The sequence below is a fragment of the Salmo trutta genome, chromosome 17 (genome assembly GCF_901001165.1).
Source record: "Salmo trutta chromosome 17, fSalTru1.1, whole genome shotgun sequence".
Classification (NCBI taxonomy): Eukaryota; Metazoa; Chordata; class Actinopteri; order Salmoniformes; family Salmonidae; genus Salmo; species Salmo trutta.
In genome coordinates this window covers 43,334,609-43,353,461 of record NC_042973.1, presented here as the reverse complement: position 1 = coordinate 43,353,461, position 18,853 = coordinate 43,334,609, and the positions used below count along the sequence as shown (strand labels likewise).

The window sequence follows — 18,853 nt, the reverse complement described above, 5'->3', positions numbered from 1 at the left end:
TTGTCATATCCAATTGGTAGTTACAATCTTGTCCCATCGCTGCAACTCCCGTACGGACTCGGAAGAGGCGAAGTTCGCGAGCCGTGCGTCCTCCATAAACACAACCCCGCCAAGCCGCACTGCTTCTTGACACAATGCACGCTTAACCCGGAAGCCAGCCGCACCAATGTGTCGGAGAAAACACCGTAGACCTGGCGACCTTGTCAGCGTGCATGCGCCCGGCCCGCCACTATAGTCGCAAGAGCGCGATGGGACAAGGACATCCCGGCCGATCAAACCCTCCCCTAACCCGGACGATGCTGGGACAATTGTGCGTCGCCTCATGGGTTTCCCGGTCGCGACCGGCTGCAACACAGCCCGGTATCGAACCAAGATCTGTAGTAAGGCAGCTAGCACCCGCGATGCAGTGCCTTAGACCGCTGCGCCACTCGGGAGGCCCGGTTCTATTGTATCTTGATGAAGCAATGCAAAGTGAATTTTCCCAGGAAAAAATAAATGTTTCCCTGTGAATGTACAGGTAACTACCAAAAATAATGGAAACACTTGAGTAAATGAGGGATACAAAGTATATTGATAGCAGGTGCTTCCACACAGGTGTGGTTCCTGAGTTAATTAAGCAAATAACATCCCATCATGCTTAGGGTCATGTATAGAAATGCTGGGCAGGCCATTATTTTGGCTACGCCCCCATAGGATTCCCCCATCCAAAGGGCACGAGAGGTCACTGAATGGTTTGATGAGCATGAAAACAATATAAACCATATGTCATGGACGTCTGTCATCAGATCTCAACCCAATTGAACACTTATGGGAGATTCTGGAGCGGCGCCTGAGACAGCGTTTTCCACCACCACCAACATAACACCAAACGACGGAATCTTCTTGTGGATGAACGGTCTTGCATCCCTCCAATAGAGTTCCAGACACTTCTAGAATCTATGCCAAGGTGCATTGAAGCTGTTCTGACTCGTGGTGGTCCAACGCCCTATTAAGACACTATATGTTGGTGTTTCCTTTGTTTTGGCAGTTACTTGTAGGTATCCTTTGATAAATATCTACTGAGACTTGGCATGGGACCAAAGACAACAAATCCCTCTGGGCCACGAAAATCATTCAGGCCCAACTCGCAGGGTGATAATGGGACATTGAAGCAGCCTGTGTGTGTAAGCTTTTCATTCACAATTTGTTGAGTATGAAGAATAGGACTCCCTAATTCATGAAACATCTTTAGAAGTTGCCTCAAACCGGTAAAAACACATGTGCCTCATGAAGACATTGAGAAGCAGGTCATGTTGGCTGAGGTTAAGAGGTGAAACAGGTGCAACTGCAATCATAGACACAAACTTAATGTGATCAATGTTTGATGTTTTTATAGGGTGCGGCAAGAAATGTAGAGGTACATTCATTGTGGGAGGCATTGAATTTCAAGGCATTTGTTCATTTGCAGTTTTCCTTTGGTGGAGAGAATTGTCTTATTAATAAAAAATATATTGAATAGAACCACATTCTCATACATAAGATAAAAGCGTACCATACATTGAATCATTGAAGACTTTGTGTTTCTAAAGTGGGGAAACTAAACTGAGACAGGCACAGACGAAGCAGTTTTAAGTGAGGGTTAAAGATTTTCTTATCAAAATGGCGTCTTAGGAAGCTAAGAAGACAGTGCGTGGCGGAGAGGAAATGCATTCAGCAGGGAGGGGTGTTTGACTCTCCACGCTGCTCCTCTATTGTTGTTGTTAGCCCCTTTCTGTTGTGACTGAGGTACCGGCAGCAGTCGTACACACCCTGAATGCTCTCTTCATCGTTCACACAACAGAATTCCAGCCATAACGACCTGTCCTCTCTTGGAAATAAACCCAAACACAGTCATGGGCCTGGCGGTGGGCAGGACATTTTCTGGATGGACGCCACTCACCAATCAATTCAGTCACTTTGTGGAGGCGCTTGCCACTTTATTTGTAGATAGTAGATAAATAGCCCTTTATCATTGGATGGTGACCTGTAAGATACAACTTCATTGTGGGATGTAGATCTACGCTACATTCAGAAAGTATTCAGTCCCCTTGACTTTTTCCACATTTTGTTACGTTACAGTCTTATTCTAAAATGGATTCTGTTGTTTTTTCCCCCTCATCAATCTATACACAATACCCCATAATGACATCACAATACCGCATAATGACATCACAATACCGCATAATGACAACGCATGAACAGGTTTTTAGAAAATACCCTTTACTCAGTACTTTGTTCTAAGCACCTTTGGCAGCGATTACAGCATCGAGTCTTCTTGGGTATGACGCTACAAGCTTGGCACACGTGTATTTGGGGAGTTTCTCCCATTCTTCTCTGCAGATCCTCTCAAGCTCTGTCAGGTTGGATGGGGAGCGTTGCTACACAGCTATTTTCATGTCTCTCCAGAGATGTTCGATCGAGTTCAAGTCTGGGCTCTGGCTGGGCCACTCAAGGACATTCAGAGACTTGTTCCAAAGCCACTCCTGCATTGTCTTGCCTGTGGGCTTAAGGTTGTTGTCCTGTTGGAAGGTGAACCTTTGCCCCAGTCTGAGTTCCTGAGCGCTCTGGAGCTGGTTTTCATCAAGGATCTCTCTGTACTTTGCTCCGTTCATCTTTCCCTCAATCCTGACTAGTCTCCCAGTCCCTGCCACTACAAAACATCCCTACAGCATGATGCTGCCACCACCATGCTTCACCATAGGGATGGTGTCAGGTATCCTCCAGATGTGACGCTTTGCATTCAGGCCAAAGAGTTCAGTCTTGGTTCCATCAGACCAGAGAATCTTGTTTTCTCATGGTATATGAGAGTCCTTTCGGTGTCTTTTGGCAAACTCTAAGCCGACTGTCATATGCCTTTTACTGAGGAGTGGCTTCTGATGGCCTCTCTACCATAAAGGCCTGATTGGTGGAGTTCTGCAGAGATGGTTGTCCTTCTGGAAGGTTCTCCCATGATTGCTCAGTTTGGCCGGACGGCCAGCTCTAGGAAGTCTTGGTGGTTCCAAACTTCTTCCATTTAAGAATGATGGAGTTCACTGTGTTCTTGGGGACCTTCAATGCTGCAGAAATGTTTTGGTACCCTTCTCCAGATCTGTGCCTCAACACAATCCTGTCTTGGAGCTCTACGGACAATTCCTTCGACCTCATGGCTTGGTTTTGCTTTGACATGCACTGTCAACTTATATAGACAGGTGTGTGTATTTCCAAATCATGTCCAATCAATTTAATTTACCACAGGTAGACTCCAATCAAGTTGTAGAAACATCTCAAGGATGATCAATGGAAACAGGATGCACCTGAGCTCAATTTCGAGTCTCAAAGAAAAGGGTCTGAATACTTATGTAAATAAGGTACTTCTGCTAAAATTTCTAAAAACCTGTTTTCGCTTTGTCATTATGTGGTATTGTGTGTTGATTGATGAGGAAGAAAAATGAATTTAATCAATTTTAGAATAAGGCTGTAACGTAACAAAATGTGAAAAAAAGTCAAGGGTTCTGAATACTCTCCGAATGCACTGTATATTTTGGGATGAAAGTCTATAATTTGGGATGTAGGTTTATATTATGGGTTGTACACTAGATAATGGAATTCTGATCTTTTGGCTGTTGCTGGATATTACTGGAGGGACCTCTTTACTTTAATTATTTAATTATCTCCCCCCCTCCTCTCAGCTGTTCCTTGCAGGGCCACGCTGACTGAGTTAGTGCCTGTGCTGTTATGGGTTCATTGGGCTGGTATGCGGCAGGAATCTTTGGATCAAGGTAATTTCACACTGTTCAACATTTTCCCAGGCTGTTAAGCTTCCCTTTACCTTTGTGCCACTCGAAGAACGAGATAAGGAGTGACACATGTTGCCATTAAACACGCACAGCATCCCTGCAGCACCCAGGGCTGACGCCACCAGCGGGGCAAAGGAACGACTTGAAAGACATGGGCTATAAATGATCTTCTGACACTCCAGTTTCCCAAAAGGATCAGATTATTGCAGCCTGTCCAATGTGGGACGGTGCAGTGAATTCATGGGTGGTACTGTAATAATGATGAAGGGAGTTGGATTTGTCATTGCAGAGTTTTGGGCGGGAGGCCAGGCAGACGGGCCTGCCGTTTGTCTTTATCAGATGCAATGAAGATAAGAAGGCGTGTTCTTATTGTTCTTATGAATAGTTTTGATGTGTATTAAAGTGTGTGTGTGTGTGAACGTTTGCGTGAACGTGGGTGTGCGTCATCATTTATGTCTACATCTGTGCCAGTGTCTGTATTCAACCAGCAGCACGTGTGTTATGGTTCTTTTGTAATCTTCCCAGAATGTTCCGTGTTATTATTAGATATAGCAGATGAGTCAACACCTGATGGGTATGGATGGAAAATGAGAGGGGTATAATTGTTTAAGTAATCTAGTTATTCTCTACTATACCCAGGTCCTGCTCTCATGTACCATCTGTTTCTGCTGGAGACCTCCGGGGCCCTAACCTAACCACACACACTGCATGAAGATGATGCCCTTACCCACTGTGTGTGTGTGTGTGTGTGTGTGTGTGTGTGTGTGTGTGTGTGTGTGTGTGTGTGTGTGTGTGTGTGTGTGTGTGTGTGTGTGTGTGTGTGTGTGTGTGTGTGTGTGCAGGTGTTTGCATTGGGAATCAACAATGAGTTGATGACAATGAGCCCATCAACCCTTGAAACCCCAAGACTATCTGTTTCAAAGTCAATAGGAGAGCCTCTTAAACACAGCTGCAGTCAGAAAGGTTTCTGTGAGACAGGACTGCTACCTTATTCCCACCTTCTCAACTTGTGGAGAACACATAGTTAAACTTTTCATGTTTGCAATGCTTTTTGTCCGTTTGACAAATATAATGTCAATAGGCAGCGTTTTTCTTTGTTCCCAACAGGGAGGGGTGCATGAATCATACATTAAACATGATTCGCATGAATGCCTCACTCAGAGACAACAGTTCTCTTTCTGGGCAATTTGCAGTGTCTCTCAACTTGAATGCAAATATCTCTCCCTACTGTATGCTGTATGACCATGATTACAGTTGACGTATTTATGAATCATTGACTTCAATTCACGTCGTTCAAAATATGTATTGGTCTTTAGAGACACAAAATGGCATTACCACCCAGGGGATTGGCTGCCAGTCATTCCATCTGTCTCTCAATCTCTCGTTCTGTCTGTCTCAAACTGACATCTGTCTGAGAGAACATATTGAGGACACATCAATGTATGAAGTTTGAAGGCCATACAAAGTTTTCACTCAGACAATAAAGGGTAAGTATTCCTTGTGAAGTAGCCATCAGGACAATCAGTTCATTAGGGCACACAACAGAAAATGTTTTAAAAGTTTTGTAACAGACAAGGAAAATGTGTGTTTCTTATTGGACAGGTCCAGGTAGTCGCTCCCTTTTTGAGTCTGTTTTCTTCCATTTGATGTCTAATGAACACTACCCATTGGACAGTACTGCATTACAATAAATGTTTGGGATGATGCACATTTGGTTTGTACATGCAGGTGGACGTCTTCAGGATGTTTTTACTCCCTCTGGACCAACATTCCAAATTGCCAGGAATCAGGAGGGCCGCCTTGTGCAGAATTACACCGTGAGGGACACAACCTGCCCTCAGAGAGTCCTTGCATTCTGTTTCAAGGCCCCTCGGGGCAACAATGCCTTCGTTCTTATGTGTGGGTTGCAAAGGAAGGGAGGGAAAAGCTTGGGCTCTGGTATAGTATCAGTAAGCAGCTGTTGCATGAGTGACAAACTCAAGGGCTACCGATATGAACATGGGAAAATCCTAGGGAAGCAGGGGGTGAAGACAAAGCAGCAGATGAGCCTCTCCACTCAAAAATGTGCTGTTGTGTTCTTCTACAAGTGTGAGAAAGCAAGGAAAACCTATACTAAGTATCCTCTGGACGGCCAAGGGAATATTTACTGTCCTTGTCAAACTGTACCCCAGATCTTCCTCTCTTCTCTTCTCCCCAGTTTTGATGAGTCATTGAAAGGTTGTTGGTGGAGTTCAAAAGGTAGGGTCAAGCATGTGAGAGAGGAGGGGAGAAGGAGAGAGGGTAAAAGAAAGGTAAATGAATAGCAGACCGGCTCTTCTCTGTTGTCGGAGGGAGGGTTTGGCTGGCTGGTGCTGTACAGACATCCTTATTGTCTGTCCCATGCAGGTAGATCAACACCAACTATGTTCTCTCTGTGTAGACACCCCTACGTCCCTCAACGCGCTGTCAGCTACCCCTTTGATAGATTCTGGCTGAATTTAAAAAGGTTGCTTTGAGTTATTAACAGTGCTTTAACTTGTGTTTTCTAAACTTTTCAAGAGCTGTTTCTTTGACTGATTTTCTTGCTTTGAAAACGGAAGGGAAGAAACGAGGCTGTTTTGAAGATTTGTTGTATGACAACCGAGAATAGGCCTACGGTGACACGCTGTTTGTTTTTTCTCTTTGTTCGTGTCTTGATTGTGTCTTTTCCCAAACTTTTTGGGGCACCTGCTAATATTGTAATATCAGTCATGTGTTACAAGGTCCAGACTAAAGCAACTTTATAACCGGCTGTAACCACCCCCACATAGCATATGAGAAGGTCTGAAGCCTGTACCTCTGTCTGCAGCATCGATGTATCTCTTTAACAGGGAGGTTATTCACCTTGCCCCAAGACGTGGAGAGATGACAAATAAACGTTGTTCTTTTGCTCTTGCCCTTGTTTTTGGACATAATGAGATAAGAAATCATTTTCCGGAGGACATCTTTGCATAAAGAATGTCTGAGGGAGTCTACAGCCCTGGTCATTGGTGCCAAAGTTGCAGTGTAACGTCAGTAATAGAATGGTGAGAATAAAACATGATTCTGAGACCGTCCCACGGGTGCTTGAGCTTCCAGGGACAACCCTCGTGAACTTAGTAACTTGGTTTCTGGAAGACGTCTGGAAAGGGGTTGAGAATGTCGTCTGTAGCGTTTGCTTATCAATCCATTATTGCACGTACTTATTCCCACTAAATAGTCCTATGACCGGTGTGTATATTCTGCAGGAGCTGGCTCTCTAGATATCCCTCCTGTCCTCTCTCTCTCCATTGTGTGGTTTGGAAGAACTTGTCATCCTTTATCCGTTGCTCTAACATATAAACGCAGGTCTCCTTTGCTGTGACGTTATGCCATTCCATCTTTTGAGAAATGCAGTCGAAAATAGAATCAAGTCAAATGAATCTGTTTGATTGAATCGATGTGTTCCTGTGTGAGGTTTAAAGTAGAATGTGTGGATTTTTTGGGCGAAGTGCGCAGTGTTGGGTGGTCATGCGAGCTGAGTTATGGCTACCTGGCTTTCTGATTCTGTCTGTTATTGTCCAGGTAGCCTAACAACTGTACTTTTGTCTGTATTCTACGATTAGACGAGCTACAGGACATTGTTATCACCCAGTTGTATTGGCACTTCTTTGTTGATATCAGCAATAACATGAATGATCATTGGAGCATTGCATACAGCCGGGTATTATGGTATGGATGGATCTTTTGTTATTGCTTTACTCAGACATCTGCAGTTGTTCAACCACAACAAAATAACCGAGGACGAGCCACGTTGGGAGCTTTGACCAATGCGTTATAAGAAAATGATAAGCATGCATAAGATGTTTTGAAATGAAACATGTAGTGAATATAAACGATAGCATATTTTGTAGCAAGTGATCTCTCATGACCACCTAACATGCAGTGTTACTACATGGTTATTACTACGTGGTAGTAGTACTTTAGTATATTTTGTTACTTGTATGCGACAAGCTAAGGAGACTTGGGAGTTACAACAGATGTTCAAGCTCAGGTTAATGCAGGAAATAGTTTGCATTACTATGTAAGTATAAACAAAATAACTTGCCTGATAAGGTTCCGGTTTATAGTGCACAGATGATATTTTTGAGATGACAATGTCAGGGGAGTTCTTAGTGTTAAAACGTCGTAATTAACTATTTGAATTACCTAATATAAGTAAGAGTGAATGGTGTGTTTGTTTCACTAGTATATTATTTTGCTGTTAACTGTTTTTCAAGTCAGCCAGTGTGGCAGTTACTGAATGGTGAACAAATGTAAACATGGAGTGGGGCAAAGTGGTTGGACCTTCTATTAATTGGAATTAACAGTGAATGCACATGTTTTTTTGTCTTTCAGCATTTCTGACCCTGTCATGGTTGATTTATGGGCATCTTTTTTACATCAACAATATGTTATATTTATTAGGCCACTTTTGGGGAATATTTTCTCCGCTTTTCAGTTGTCACATGTAACACAAAACTTTTGTGCTGTTTTTCCAACAACATAAACAGTAAAAATGTTCACACCAGGCCAAAAGTATGGGATAAGAGAACAAAAGCTTTTTCTATAAATAACATTAGTATATATCTTAATTTAGGAAATGAATTAGTGAACTTTATTCATATATTATGTTATAAATAATTAAATGGTTTAATTTTTTTATATTCAATCAACCGATTCTTTAAATACTATTAACAAGGTAATCAATAACATTTCCACAGTCTTTTAAAAATAGTTTCAAAGATAAAGCATAATAAAAGGACAAATATAATATATATTATTTGTACCTACAGTCTGAAATGATATAAAGGCATTCAAACCAAGAACCTACATAGTGGATTTGCCTCTTTCTGCCTTTTTGCTCTCTAATATGGTATGTGAGACAAATCTAGTCACGTGTTCCATTTATTTGATTGTTTAATTAAAAGTGAAAAACTAAATGTGTGTTTTGGTTTTTCATTCATGTTAATTATCTGGTTAGAAAGATGTTATTTGTCATTGCAGAACTGCACTAATTCCAGCTTGCTGGTGTTGCACATAGCTGCAGGTATGTTTGAATGATCTCTAGGTATCTCACATTTCACATGTTTTTCAAAACATGCTTCTATCACATGCCATAATTGGCATTCTCTATAAATCAGCCAACTTTCACACAGCCTAGTTTACTAAGATAGTGGAAATGCCTTCTTTTTAGAACATCTTTTTGAGCCTGTTTGATAATTATTTTGTAGTAGTTTCAATTATAGTTCCATGTAAAAGCCCAATCAAGACATTATGATTGTTTTATTGCTGTATAATTGATCTGTAAACATGCTCACAGGGAAAATAAACAATGTCAGAAATATGTTAGAAACTGTTGTTGTAAAATTATCCGCTTTTTATGAATTTGAAATTCTAACATATGGTATAGAAATTCTAGATGGTTTTCACTTAAAATCTGTTAATTTTCTGAATTGTGAATGTAAAAATGTTTATTTTTCTTTTGATTTCAATATCCTCTTTTTTCAGTCTAATTTGTTTGAAAGGAAGCAGAGACTCACAACCTATAGTTTAGGCTACAGATGTCATTTGTGGAGCATTGAAACCTTAAACTCATAAAGTTCCTTCCTGATAAAAAATGCCCCTGTGTGTTTGTTTGACAGAGTTTAAAAGCATCTTAATTCTTGTTTTGGTCAGCAACCTACTTGTGCTTTTGGTATGCAGCCTAGCCTAGCCCAAATGCTAGCATTATCTTCCCATTATTTCAAAACCTTACGTAGGGCTGTATCATGCCCCTTTGAGTGAGTGAACGTTGAGTGAGACAAACCATTGCAGTCACACTATGAGGTGAGATATCTTTTCAAACCTTTTCAACTCAGAATAAAGTTCAAAACAAACGTTGCATTGCCTTGTGTGTGCGTGTGTGTCCCATTTGGATATCATGTTAATTGCATGCATCCGGGAAATAACATGCGCCTCCGCCCAATTCTGCGTTTGACGCTCAGCGCCTGTGATGACGTCATTACTCCGCGAAAATACAGCATGGTGCTTTCATGCTTCAACCAAACTCAATAAAGCTGCGGCAAAACTTTTGTCTTTGTTGGAATATAGGAAATGGGCTCATTTTGCTGTCTTTATTTGTACCTTTGTTAGACATCTACCGTCCAAGTAATTGATATTAAAAAGTCATTTCTGTTGGCGGTGACAGGTGCATGAGCAAGTCATGAGATGCAGGCATTCAGAACATGAACCGCCTTTAATAAATCACCGTTATGAAAGACGAAAATATGAGAAATAAGTTGAAATGTGCATTTTATGGGGCATTATAACAAATCAAATGCACTTTGCCATCAAGGCGTATCTGTCCGGTCTGGTGAGGTGGAAACTTCCATCGGACATGATTGTGGACATGTTGGCTCAATTTTACTCTACTTCTGCATAGTTTTATGCATCCTATGTGAACCTTCACGATCAGTCATTGTGGCGCGGATGGGTTTGCACGATGTAGAATTTTGATTGCTTATTCGGTTTCTCTGAGGGGAGATGAATTTACCAGAGTGACTCGTTGAGATGCGTCAGGGACTGGAGGAGCAGGGGGGAACCCCCTATGCACTGCTTCCACACAACGAGCAACTTGCTGGATGTGTTGGCTGGTAGGCTAAAGCGTCCCGTATTGTCTTTGATGCCTACTCAAACGTTGTCATTTTTGTAGTCCAAAACATTCCAAAGGGCAGATTTGAATCACCCAGTGCCTCATTCATGTAGGCTAGTTTTTCTTGTTGTTGATGGTCATGACAACATAAAAGGTTATCATGGAACCAATTAAGAAACAGTTGGGTGTTTTGAAGATTTGTTGCATGACAACCAATAATACAGTTACGTGTTGTGCGTTGCTCTTTGTCCTGATCTTGATCATGTCTGTTCCCAAGCTTTTTGTGGCAACTGCAAGTATTGTAAGATCATTCAAATGACACAAGGTCCAGACTAATGCAACTTTGTAACCGGTTGTAACTTGTAACCATCCCCACATAGCATGAACAAGTCTGAAGCAGCATCGATTCATCTCCCTAACATGGAAGGTCTATGGTATTCACCTTGCCCCTTCAGACGCCCATTTTACTGGTGTGTATATTCTGCAGGAGCTTGCTCTCTACATATCTCTCCTATCCTCTCCGTGTGTGTGGTTTGGTTTAGCTTTTAATCCTTTATCCATTTCTTTATCCCATAAGCGCAGGTCTCCTTTGCTGTGACATAACATTTTATCATGGAACTAATTAAGAAACAGTTGCCTACTTGCCGCCGATGCTATTTCTCTCTCATTTTTGCGTAATAAACAAGTTATAGCAATTTTGATCAATATTGTAGTAGCTTATAGAACTGCTTTATACTTTTCCAAGTCAAATTGTTTTTTAGTTCCAACTTTAAAACGTGTGTGACGTGGAGGTTTCATCCATATGGAATGTGTTGCTTTCCAATGTTTTGTTGCTTGATAGTTGGATATCATTTTACGATGTCCCTCTATCCTAGGGGTACAATAACATCCGCTAATCGTGTGAATTGATAAATGGTTATTGCAGGAGTTGGACAGCCCTGGTGCTCCGAAGGTAGCCTATGCAATAAAAGTCTGCCCAGTAACAATCGGCAAGCCTCGGTCGCACGCAGAATACCTATTGGCTATATGCAAATTGTGACAAGGGGAGGAAACAATCTCGAGACAAAAAATGCTCTAAAGAATCATTTCCTAGTTCTCTTACAAGTAGAAGAACAAAAGTGTTACCATTCAGACCGATAGAGAGACCCACTCGAATGGAATTGAACGACTTTGATCGCACCGGGAGACTGCCCCCTCTGCATTTGAAACACAATCAATGCAGGATAGTCTAGTTGACTCATATTTAGTGGTCGTTTATTATTAGAGACAAGCTTAAGCCTTTTTGACAAACTATATCAGATCTGCTTAGTGCTCCTCCAAGATTACATAGACCTATTTAACTGATCTCTATCAAGGCAAGATTATGGTTGCCTATAATTCATTCTGACATGGGTCCTATTTGCATCTCTTTCTGCGTATGAGTGTTATGATCACAACCTCAAAAATATGTATTATATGTATATATTAATACATACAGTTGTCCAGTACAGAGCATAGGCTGTCATCGTGGTGTTATCTATAAAATAAGTTTGTCGCAACAACTTTTCTATGGTGCAATGCATTTCCTAGAACGCTATCTCATTCAACCACATGCGTACTGCTTCTGCTGCTATATAAAAGATACTGTATATGGTATACCTGTGTGTGTGTGTGTGTGTGTGTGTGTGCGTGCGCGTGCGTGTGCGCGCGGGCGGGCGTGTGTATGTCGGCGAGTCTGCGCGGGCGTGTGTATGTCGGCGAGGGGGCGAGTATAAGTTCATTAAGTTCATCAGATAAAAGAGAAAGCAAATCAACAAGGTTTAATTTTGCTTTTAATAAACTGAAAAAGAGAAATAAAATTATCCTAATGCATGTTTATAAAGTTGTACAATTGGAACTATTACTATTCCTGTATGCGTAGCCTCTATGCTACATCCCCTATGAAGGTAGAGAAACTGTTCCCCTGACGAGTTTTAACTCAAGCACTTGCTGGACTTATTTATGCATATATGAAAATTGTATAATTAATCAATTCATATAAATATAGACTTTTATCCAAGTGAGTTGTCTCTATTTGTAAATTTGACGCATGGGTGGGGGTGGGGTTTTGATTGTGGTCAAATAGATTTTTATCATGATAAAATAAATAAACATAAAGTATATAGTTGTAAAGTAAAAGTGTAGCCTGGAGAAAAGAGTAACAAATGTTTGATGAGAGCATGTTGCGTCTGGGCAACTGCTCTACATAATGAGATTTGCGGCTTGCGTCATGGTCAGTAAAGGCAGGCTTCAAACGTATCCAGCCAGAAGAAAGTAGAAGTGAACTGTGGGGGAGAGGAAAAAGTTCGCAAGGAGAGGCAGGACAACTCTTGGGAGCCCTGCAGTCTCACTTTATGCCTCCAAAATAGTTTCTTTCCAGTTTATTTGCATCTTGCAATATTGCTATAGTATTTTCACAAGAATAACCCAACTTTTTAAAAACTGAAACGACCATGGAGCTGCTTTGCCTCGAAATGGACACCATCATAAGAGCTAGTCCTGATCCGAATCTCCTGTGTGATGACAGGGTATTACAAAGCCTGTTGACCATTGAAGAACGTTTTCTTCCACAATGTTCTTATTTCAAGTGCGTTCAGAAAGATATTCAGCCATTTATGAGGAGGATGGTTGCGACTTGGATGCTGGAGGTTTGTACCGAAACACTTCAACTCTAGGCTATTTCCGTGCCTACGACATCTCAAAACGCTAAAATCGGACTTTTCACTGTAATTTTGTCAGGTTTTGCGTGGTGTGAGAAAGAGGGTTGCATATCACATTGCCGAATAGACAATCCTGATAGCATATAATCAACTACTCGTATTTATAGGATTTTATTATCTGTAGCATATTTGAACCAAGTCACTGACGATCTTGATAGAGATACATAGACATGTGGTTACAGTGGTGTATATCACCAGATAAAGTTGTTCTTTGCATATGTCTGATCTAGGAAAGGTGCCCTGGATTATTTTGTTATGTTTTAGATTGCCAAAATATTTCCATGCACACGTATGCAGTTAATCCTTGCCCTATTCTAGCCTATTTCTAACGCCATGTTGGTTTTTATTGGAACTGTTGCAGTTTTTCTGACGATTTTACAGTGTCATAAACGTTATAACAGCAGTTGAAACGTGTCCGAAGTGAAAGAGCAGTGTCTAAACTACATAGTCATAATTGAAAATAATCCGAAATATTTAGCAAACATTTTCTATTTATTTTTTAAATATCGGATCGCGGAAGGGGCGCGGGCCTATCTGTTCCTCTGGTCTCCGCATTGAAGTCCGTCACCCAGGAATTAAGTTAGATTTTTTACACTTTGTTTGACATAATCAGTTGGGAATGGTCTGAAAAGAAACCCGACCGTCTGAGCTTTATTTCCATGTAAGAGTTATTTGACTAGGATTCATTAAAGATTTTATATTAATTTAGGAAAAAATATTTCGACCTGGCGGTGACGCACTCGAGAGCAACCGCATGCTACTTCGTTTTAAATTTGACAATTATTTCGCATTGAACTTCAAATGGCATGTTTATCAATTGTCGGGTCTGATGTGAAAGACATTGGTGTTCATTATGATGTGAAAACGATAGATGTAGACAATTTATTCATATTTTTAAATATTTTATGAAAATATGACGAAGGAAAAAAAGGAGTTTCCGTATAGGCTACTGTGGTGCTTGGGTGTTTTTTGGCTGGGGTGATTGTGACTTGAATTCATTTCTTACTGAAGGAAGGCGAGTGCATTGACAGCCTGTGCCGGAGACCTTTTTCAAACATAGAAAATAATCAATTTAGAATGTATTGATGATGTCGCAACAAACAACTCTGGGCTGGGCTCAATTCTTGGCCAGGTCCCAAAGCGTTTCAAAGAATGGATATGCATATCTGGCTATTACATTATTTCCATAATTTCGTTATGATTTTTATGTTTCACATGAATTGAAATTGGAATTGGAATAACTGGAATTTGATGATGCCAAATGCAGCACATTGTCACAAGTCGCCTCTCTCTCTAGGTTTGTGAAGAACAGAAGTGTGAGGAAGAAGTTTTTCCCTTGGCAATGAACTACTTGGACAGATTTTTAGCCGTGGTTCCAACCAGAAAGTGCAATCTGCAACTTCTTGGAGCAGTTTGCATGTTCCTTGCATCCAAACTGAAAGAAACTCGTCCATTAACTGCAGAGAAACTCTGCATCTACACAGATAACTCCATCAGACCACAGGAGTTGCTGGTAAGCAGTTGGTTTCTGCCAACAGAATTATTCCATTTCAGATTGTTATTATGACATTGTCAACATTTCTATGAAACTCATAGCTAATTGTTAATGTAATCAATGCTTATGCTATGAGCCATACCTCAAAAGCCACCAACATATATCTTTTTTAATATTTATTCATATTTATTTTCTTGTAAAAAACTATGTTGACCCTATTTACATGCATGGAGATTCATGGAGATCATCAGCAATCCTAGATTTATCAGCAAACCTAGATTCCATGTAAATCAATTGTTTATCTGACCATTTTTGGCCCCATTGCTGTAGGACCCAGAGTGTTTGTCCCCCAAGAGCTGTAATATTGGACTGTACAGTAGGTTTTTGTACAGTGGTCTCCATCGCCATCTAGTGGCAAGTATTTGCAGTAGGTCGAGGTCAGTGTTGAATTGAAGCCAAGTTTTGGATCCGAGTGAGTGATCTTCAGAGGCTGTAGTATACAGAGAGGAAGTCTCACATTTTGATGGTCCTGGCAAACACAGTTTTGTCTTTAACCTCAAAGTTTGCTTCACTCAAGGTTTGACCTAATGTCCTCACAGAATGGACACTGTCACTGTTTTTTGTAGATCCTGCTTCAAAAAGCACCTTTTCCAATGTGGTAGAATAAAGATGTTTATTACATGCATACAATACTTTTTACATTACAATTCGGCATGAGATTTGTTCATTGGATGACTTGGCTTTAGGTGCTCAGAGCAAGGTTTCACTTGACCTGGTGTGATCACATCCTGCTTGTCTTGGTTAGGGTTCTTTCTGCAGTCCTTGGTACCCCAAAGTTAGAGCCCTTGGCAAGGTCATAGGGTCATGGTGGACCAGACCTACCAGTTGTTAGATAGTTCACCCCCAAGTGGTGGAGGTGAACATAGTCTGTTTTTCACATCAGAAAAGTATTTCCTCTGCGATGTTTTATAAACATTATTTATAAACAACAGTGAATCCCATACATGATGTGAAATAAGTCACATATGATTCAGCCGTGGTGGCTGAGAGCTCAGGGCCTGCCTGGGCCTGGCCCGGCTCCTCACTTGATTCCTGCAGCCAGCGGCAGTGTTAATTAAGATGGGGTGCTGCTGATCCCAACGCTTTGTTACTAAGTAGGTATGGGCTGGAGATGCCAGCCATTCCCTGTGATGACAGGCCCTGGACCAGTTTATTGGCTAGGTGAGACAACCTCAGCAACTATCTACCATTGTTTGTCATTATATTACATGCTGACAGAAGCGGGATCAACATCAGGTGAACTACCTTTAGCTGGGAACTGGGCTGGGCTGTATCCACCCATACTCATGTTGTTTAGGCCTGGGTGAGAGGAGAAGTGGTGCACCCTGTCCTTGAGATGGTTTCATGTGGGCTGCCTGGGTGTGTTCACAGCCAGCTTCTCTATAAGACAGTCTTTTGGCTCACAAATAGGCACAGGAAACAGGAGATCAGCTGCTCAGCCCATGTGATAGTTTTTTGGCCCCATCTTTGGTAACAATTTCTTGTAAAAGAAACCACAATGTCACCCAGAAGGTGTGACCCGGAAGCACTGCATGGAGGGTATGTTGCAAAGTTCTCTCTCTCGCACTCTCTCTCTCTATGTCTGTCTCTCTCTGTCTGTCTCTGTCTCTCTCTCACTCTCTCTCTCGCTCTCTCTCTATGTCTGTCTCTCTCTGTCTCTGTGTCTCTCTCTCTCTCTGTGTCTCTCTCTGTCTCTCTCTGTCTCTCTTTCTCTCTGTCTGAGAAACACTGCGGAGTGCGGACAAGAGTTAGGTCATAGTCAGGGCCATCTACCTATAGAATTCAAGGACTCAATTAGGAATTGTAACCGCATAATCAAATTTGTCAATGGCCTCTTTCACAGCGGTATCTGTGGTATTGTTAAGAAGTGACGCACTGAACCTTAGCAGTTTGCAACCGTTCTATGTAAGTTGATAGGGAGACGCAGCACCCTGTGAAACTGAAGTGGGGATATCATAGGGAGGTATCATCTGGATGTTATGTACAGCTTGCGCCATCCAGTGTGTGGTCCCCTTTCAGAAGAGAGGAGCGATACAGTTCACCTGAGATTGGGAATGAAATGTAGTCATCGGTCCAGAGTGACCGTGTCATGGAGCTCCGAGAGCAGTTAATGGCTGCCACATTGGACTGGCGTCGTCTCATGACTAAGAACCATGTGGCTCTCCTGAAGGGGAAAATCACTAGCTCCTAGTCACAAGGACAGTCCGAACCACACAATTCCTCCCAAATTAGTCATCAGCTCCTTCCGTTACTCACCCTTTCTTCTGGAAGAAAGCGAGGGCAACCGTACAACTCAAACATAACCTCTCACCCCCCCAAATTAAGCTCGGCCTAAATGTCATTGACTATGACTGATAGACATATGGAAAGGGCAGTTGAGGCTACAGCTCACATTTGAAAGTTTTAAGTTAATTAGGTCTGGTGAATCTGTCGTTTATAGTTATGCTAAGTGTTGCATTTTTTTATTCGAAGCATCTCCTTTTATGCTGTTAATGTCAAACATTAGGTATAGAGTTGTTTTGTCTGTGTACCCGGTGAGCTATACATTGTTGTAAATTAGCTCTGTTTGGCGTTTGTTTAACATTATCGAATACAGTGCCACTGTCAATGTTCATTTAGATGGGCTGTAATGAATTGTTAGGTGCCCAAAGTAGCAAAGCAGGCCACAACTGTGGCAAAATGGAATGGCTTCCAACAGCTAATGACAAAGGTAAAACCATGCTAACCTATTTGCTGTGCATTTTGTCAAGCATTTGTACATGTAAGATTGATACTGTGTCATTCGTTCGGCATAGACGGTTGACCAAAAGGTCAGCCATATAGCTTGGAACCCATTCATTGCCTCTGTTGGCTTGAGCATGTTAGCAAGAGCTAGTCTCAGAGTCCCACTCCACCCCCGTCCAATCCCCAGACCTCACAGGCCTCTCCTGAGGAAAGTCCCAGATGCCAGACTACTAGACGAATGTCGTGAGGTCACCTGCATCCGTGTGTCAGAGCTGCTGTTGCCTCAGCCAGCCTGCTTCCCTCTTTTTCCTAGACAGGGAGAGTAATATAATAACGATCTTTCTCTTCTCAACCACTCCACCTTCTATGCTGGGTAGGCCAGGGTAGGGCAAGGCTAGGGGCTCACACAGGCAAAGAGACAGCCTGCCACATACAGTACAGCTTCCTTGGGCCTGGCTCGGCGTCAGCTATGGTGGTGCCGTGTATATACAGAATGTTTAGCCTAATAGCCTCTCTCATCCTAACACAGTCTCTCCTCTCTCTCACTTTCTGTTTTAGGAGTGGGAGCTGGTGGTGCTGGGGAAGTTGAAGTGGAACCTGGCGGCTGTCACTCCAAATGACTTCATAGAGCACATTGTGAGGAAGCTGCCATTGCCCGAGGAGAAGTTAGTGCTGATACGCAAACACGTGCAGACCTTCATTGCCCTCTGTGCTACAGGTACGACAGGAAACAAATGTTGCATTCTGTATTGTTACTAAAGTCTCTCTGGGGGACAATTATGGCGTTTGATTAGAAACATTTACGTTCTCAAAAAGATGAGCCAATGGGGATGTGGGTTGCCATCTGATATCATTTTTGGCTTGCGTTTATTTTTTGGGCTCCCGAGCCACGTTTTGCAAGTCAGAGTGATAGTGGATGTGCTGCCAAGTCAATAAGGCGCTGATGTCTTGCGTCAACATAGTTGCGGCTGTTGCAAAATATCCTGGTCTCCCCTTCTCTCGACGCAAAATCTAAATCCCATTCTGATCAACAATGACTGGAGGAGCCCCATTCAGGTTGCTTTGTGGGCCTGTCATGCAGTGCCGTGACGCCTTATAACTTAAGTGAGATGTATTACCTCCTTGTGTAAATGTGTGGGTCCTAGAAAAGCATGTGTCATGGAGGACGTGTATCTGTGAGAGTCTCATGTCCGCGTCCACCATGTTTCTCTCTCCTGGCTGTGGCGTCTGGTACGGTCATGTTCTCGAGGCATATCGGTGGCTAATAGAACACGGAGTGACACTTCATAGGGCAGGGGCCTGGTTTAAGGGACATTAGCGTGTTCCCGTGTGCTCCGCGACCGCGGGACGATCTGACGGGTTGGGGACTGGACATTGTCTACTCTGCTCTCCA

General features: G+C 42.2%; 1 protein-coding gene across 2 annotated transcripts in view; it reads left to right on the top strand.

Annotated features, from left to right (window-relative positions):
• The window catches only part of LOC115152238 (G1/S-specific cyclin-D2), a 218,028-nt gene that overhangs the window by 180,420 nt on the left and 18,755 nt on the right, over positions 1-18,853 (top strand). The window contains exons 1-3 of one of the 2 annotated variants that reach the window (XM_029696884.1): positions 12,604-13,109; positions 14,479-14,694; positions 18,019-18,178. In XM_029696884.1, the coding sequence (XP_029552744.1) occupies positions 12,915-13,109; positions 14,479-14,694; positions 18,019-18,178 (571 nt within the window). In that variant the 5' untranslated portion in view covers positions 12,604-12,914. Of the gene's footprint in view, positions 1-12,603; positions 13,110-14,478; positions 14,695-18,018; positions 18,179-18,853 lie in introns of those variants that run through there. The other variant, XM_029696885.1, reaches the window with a different exon arrangement.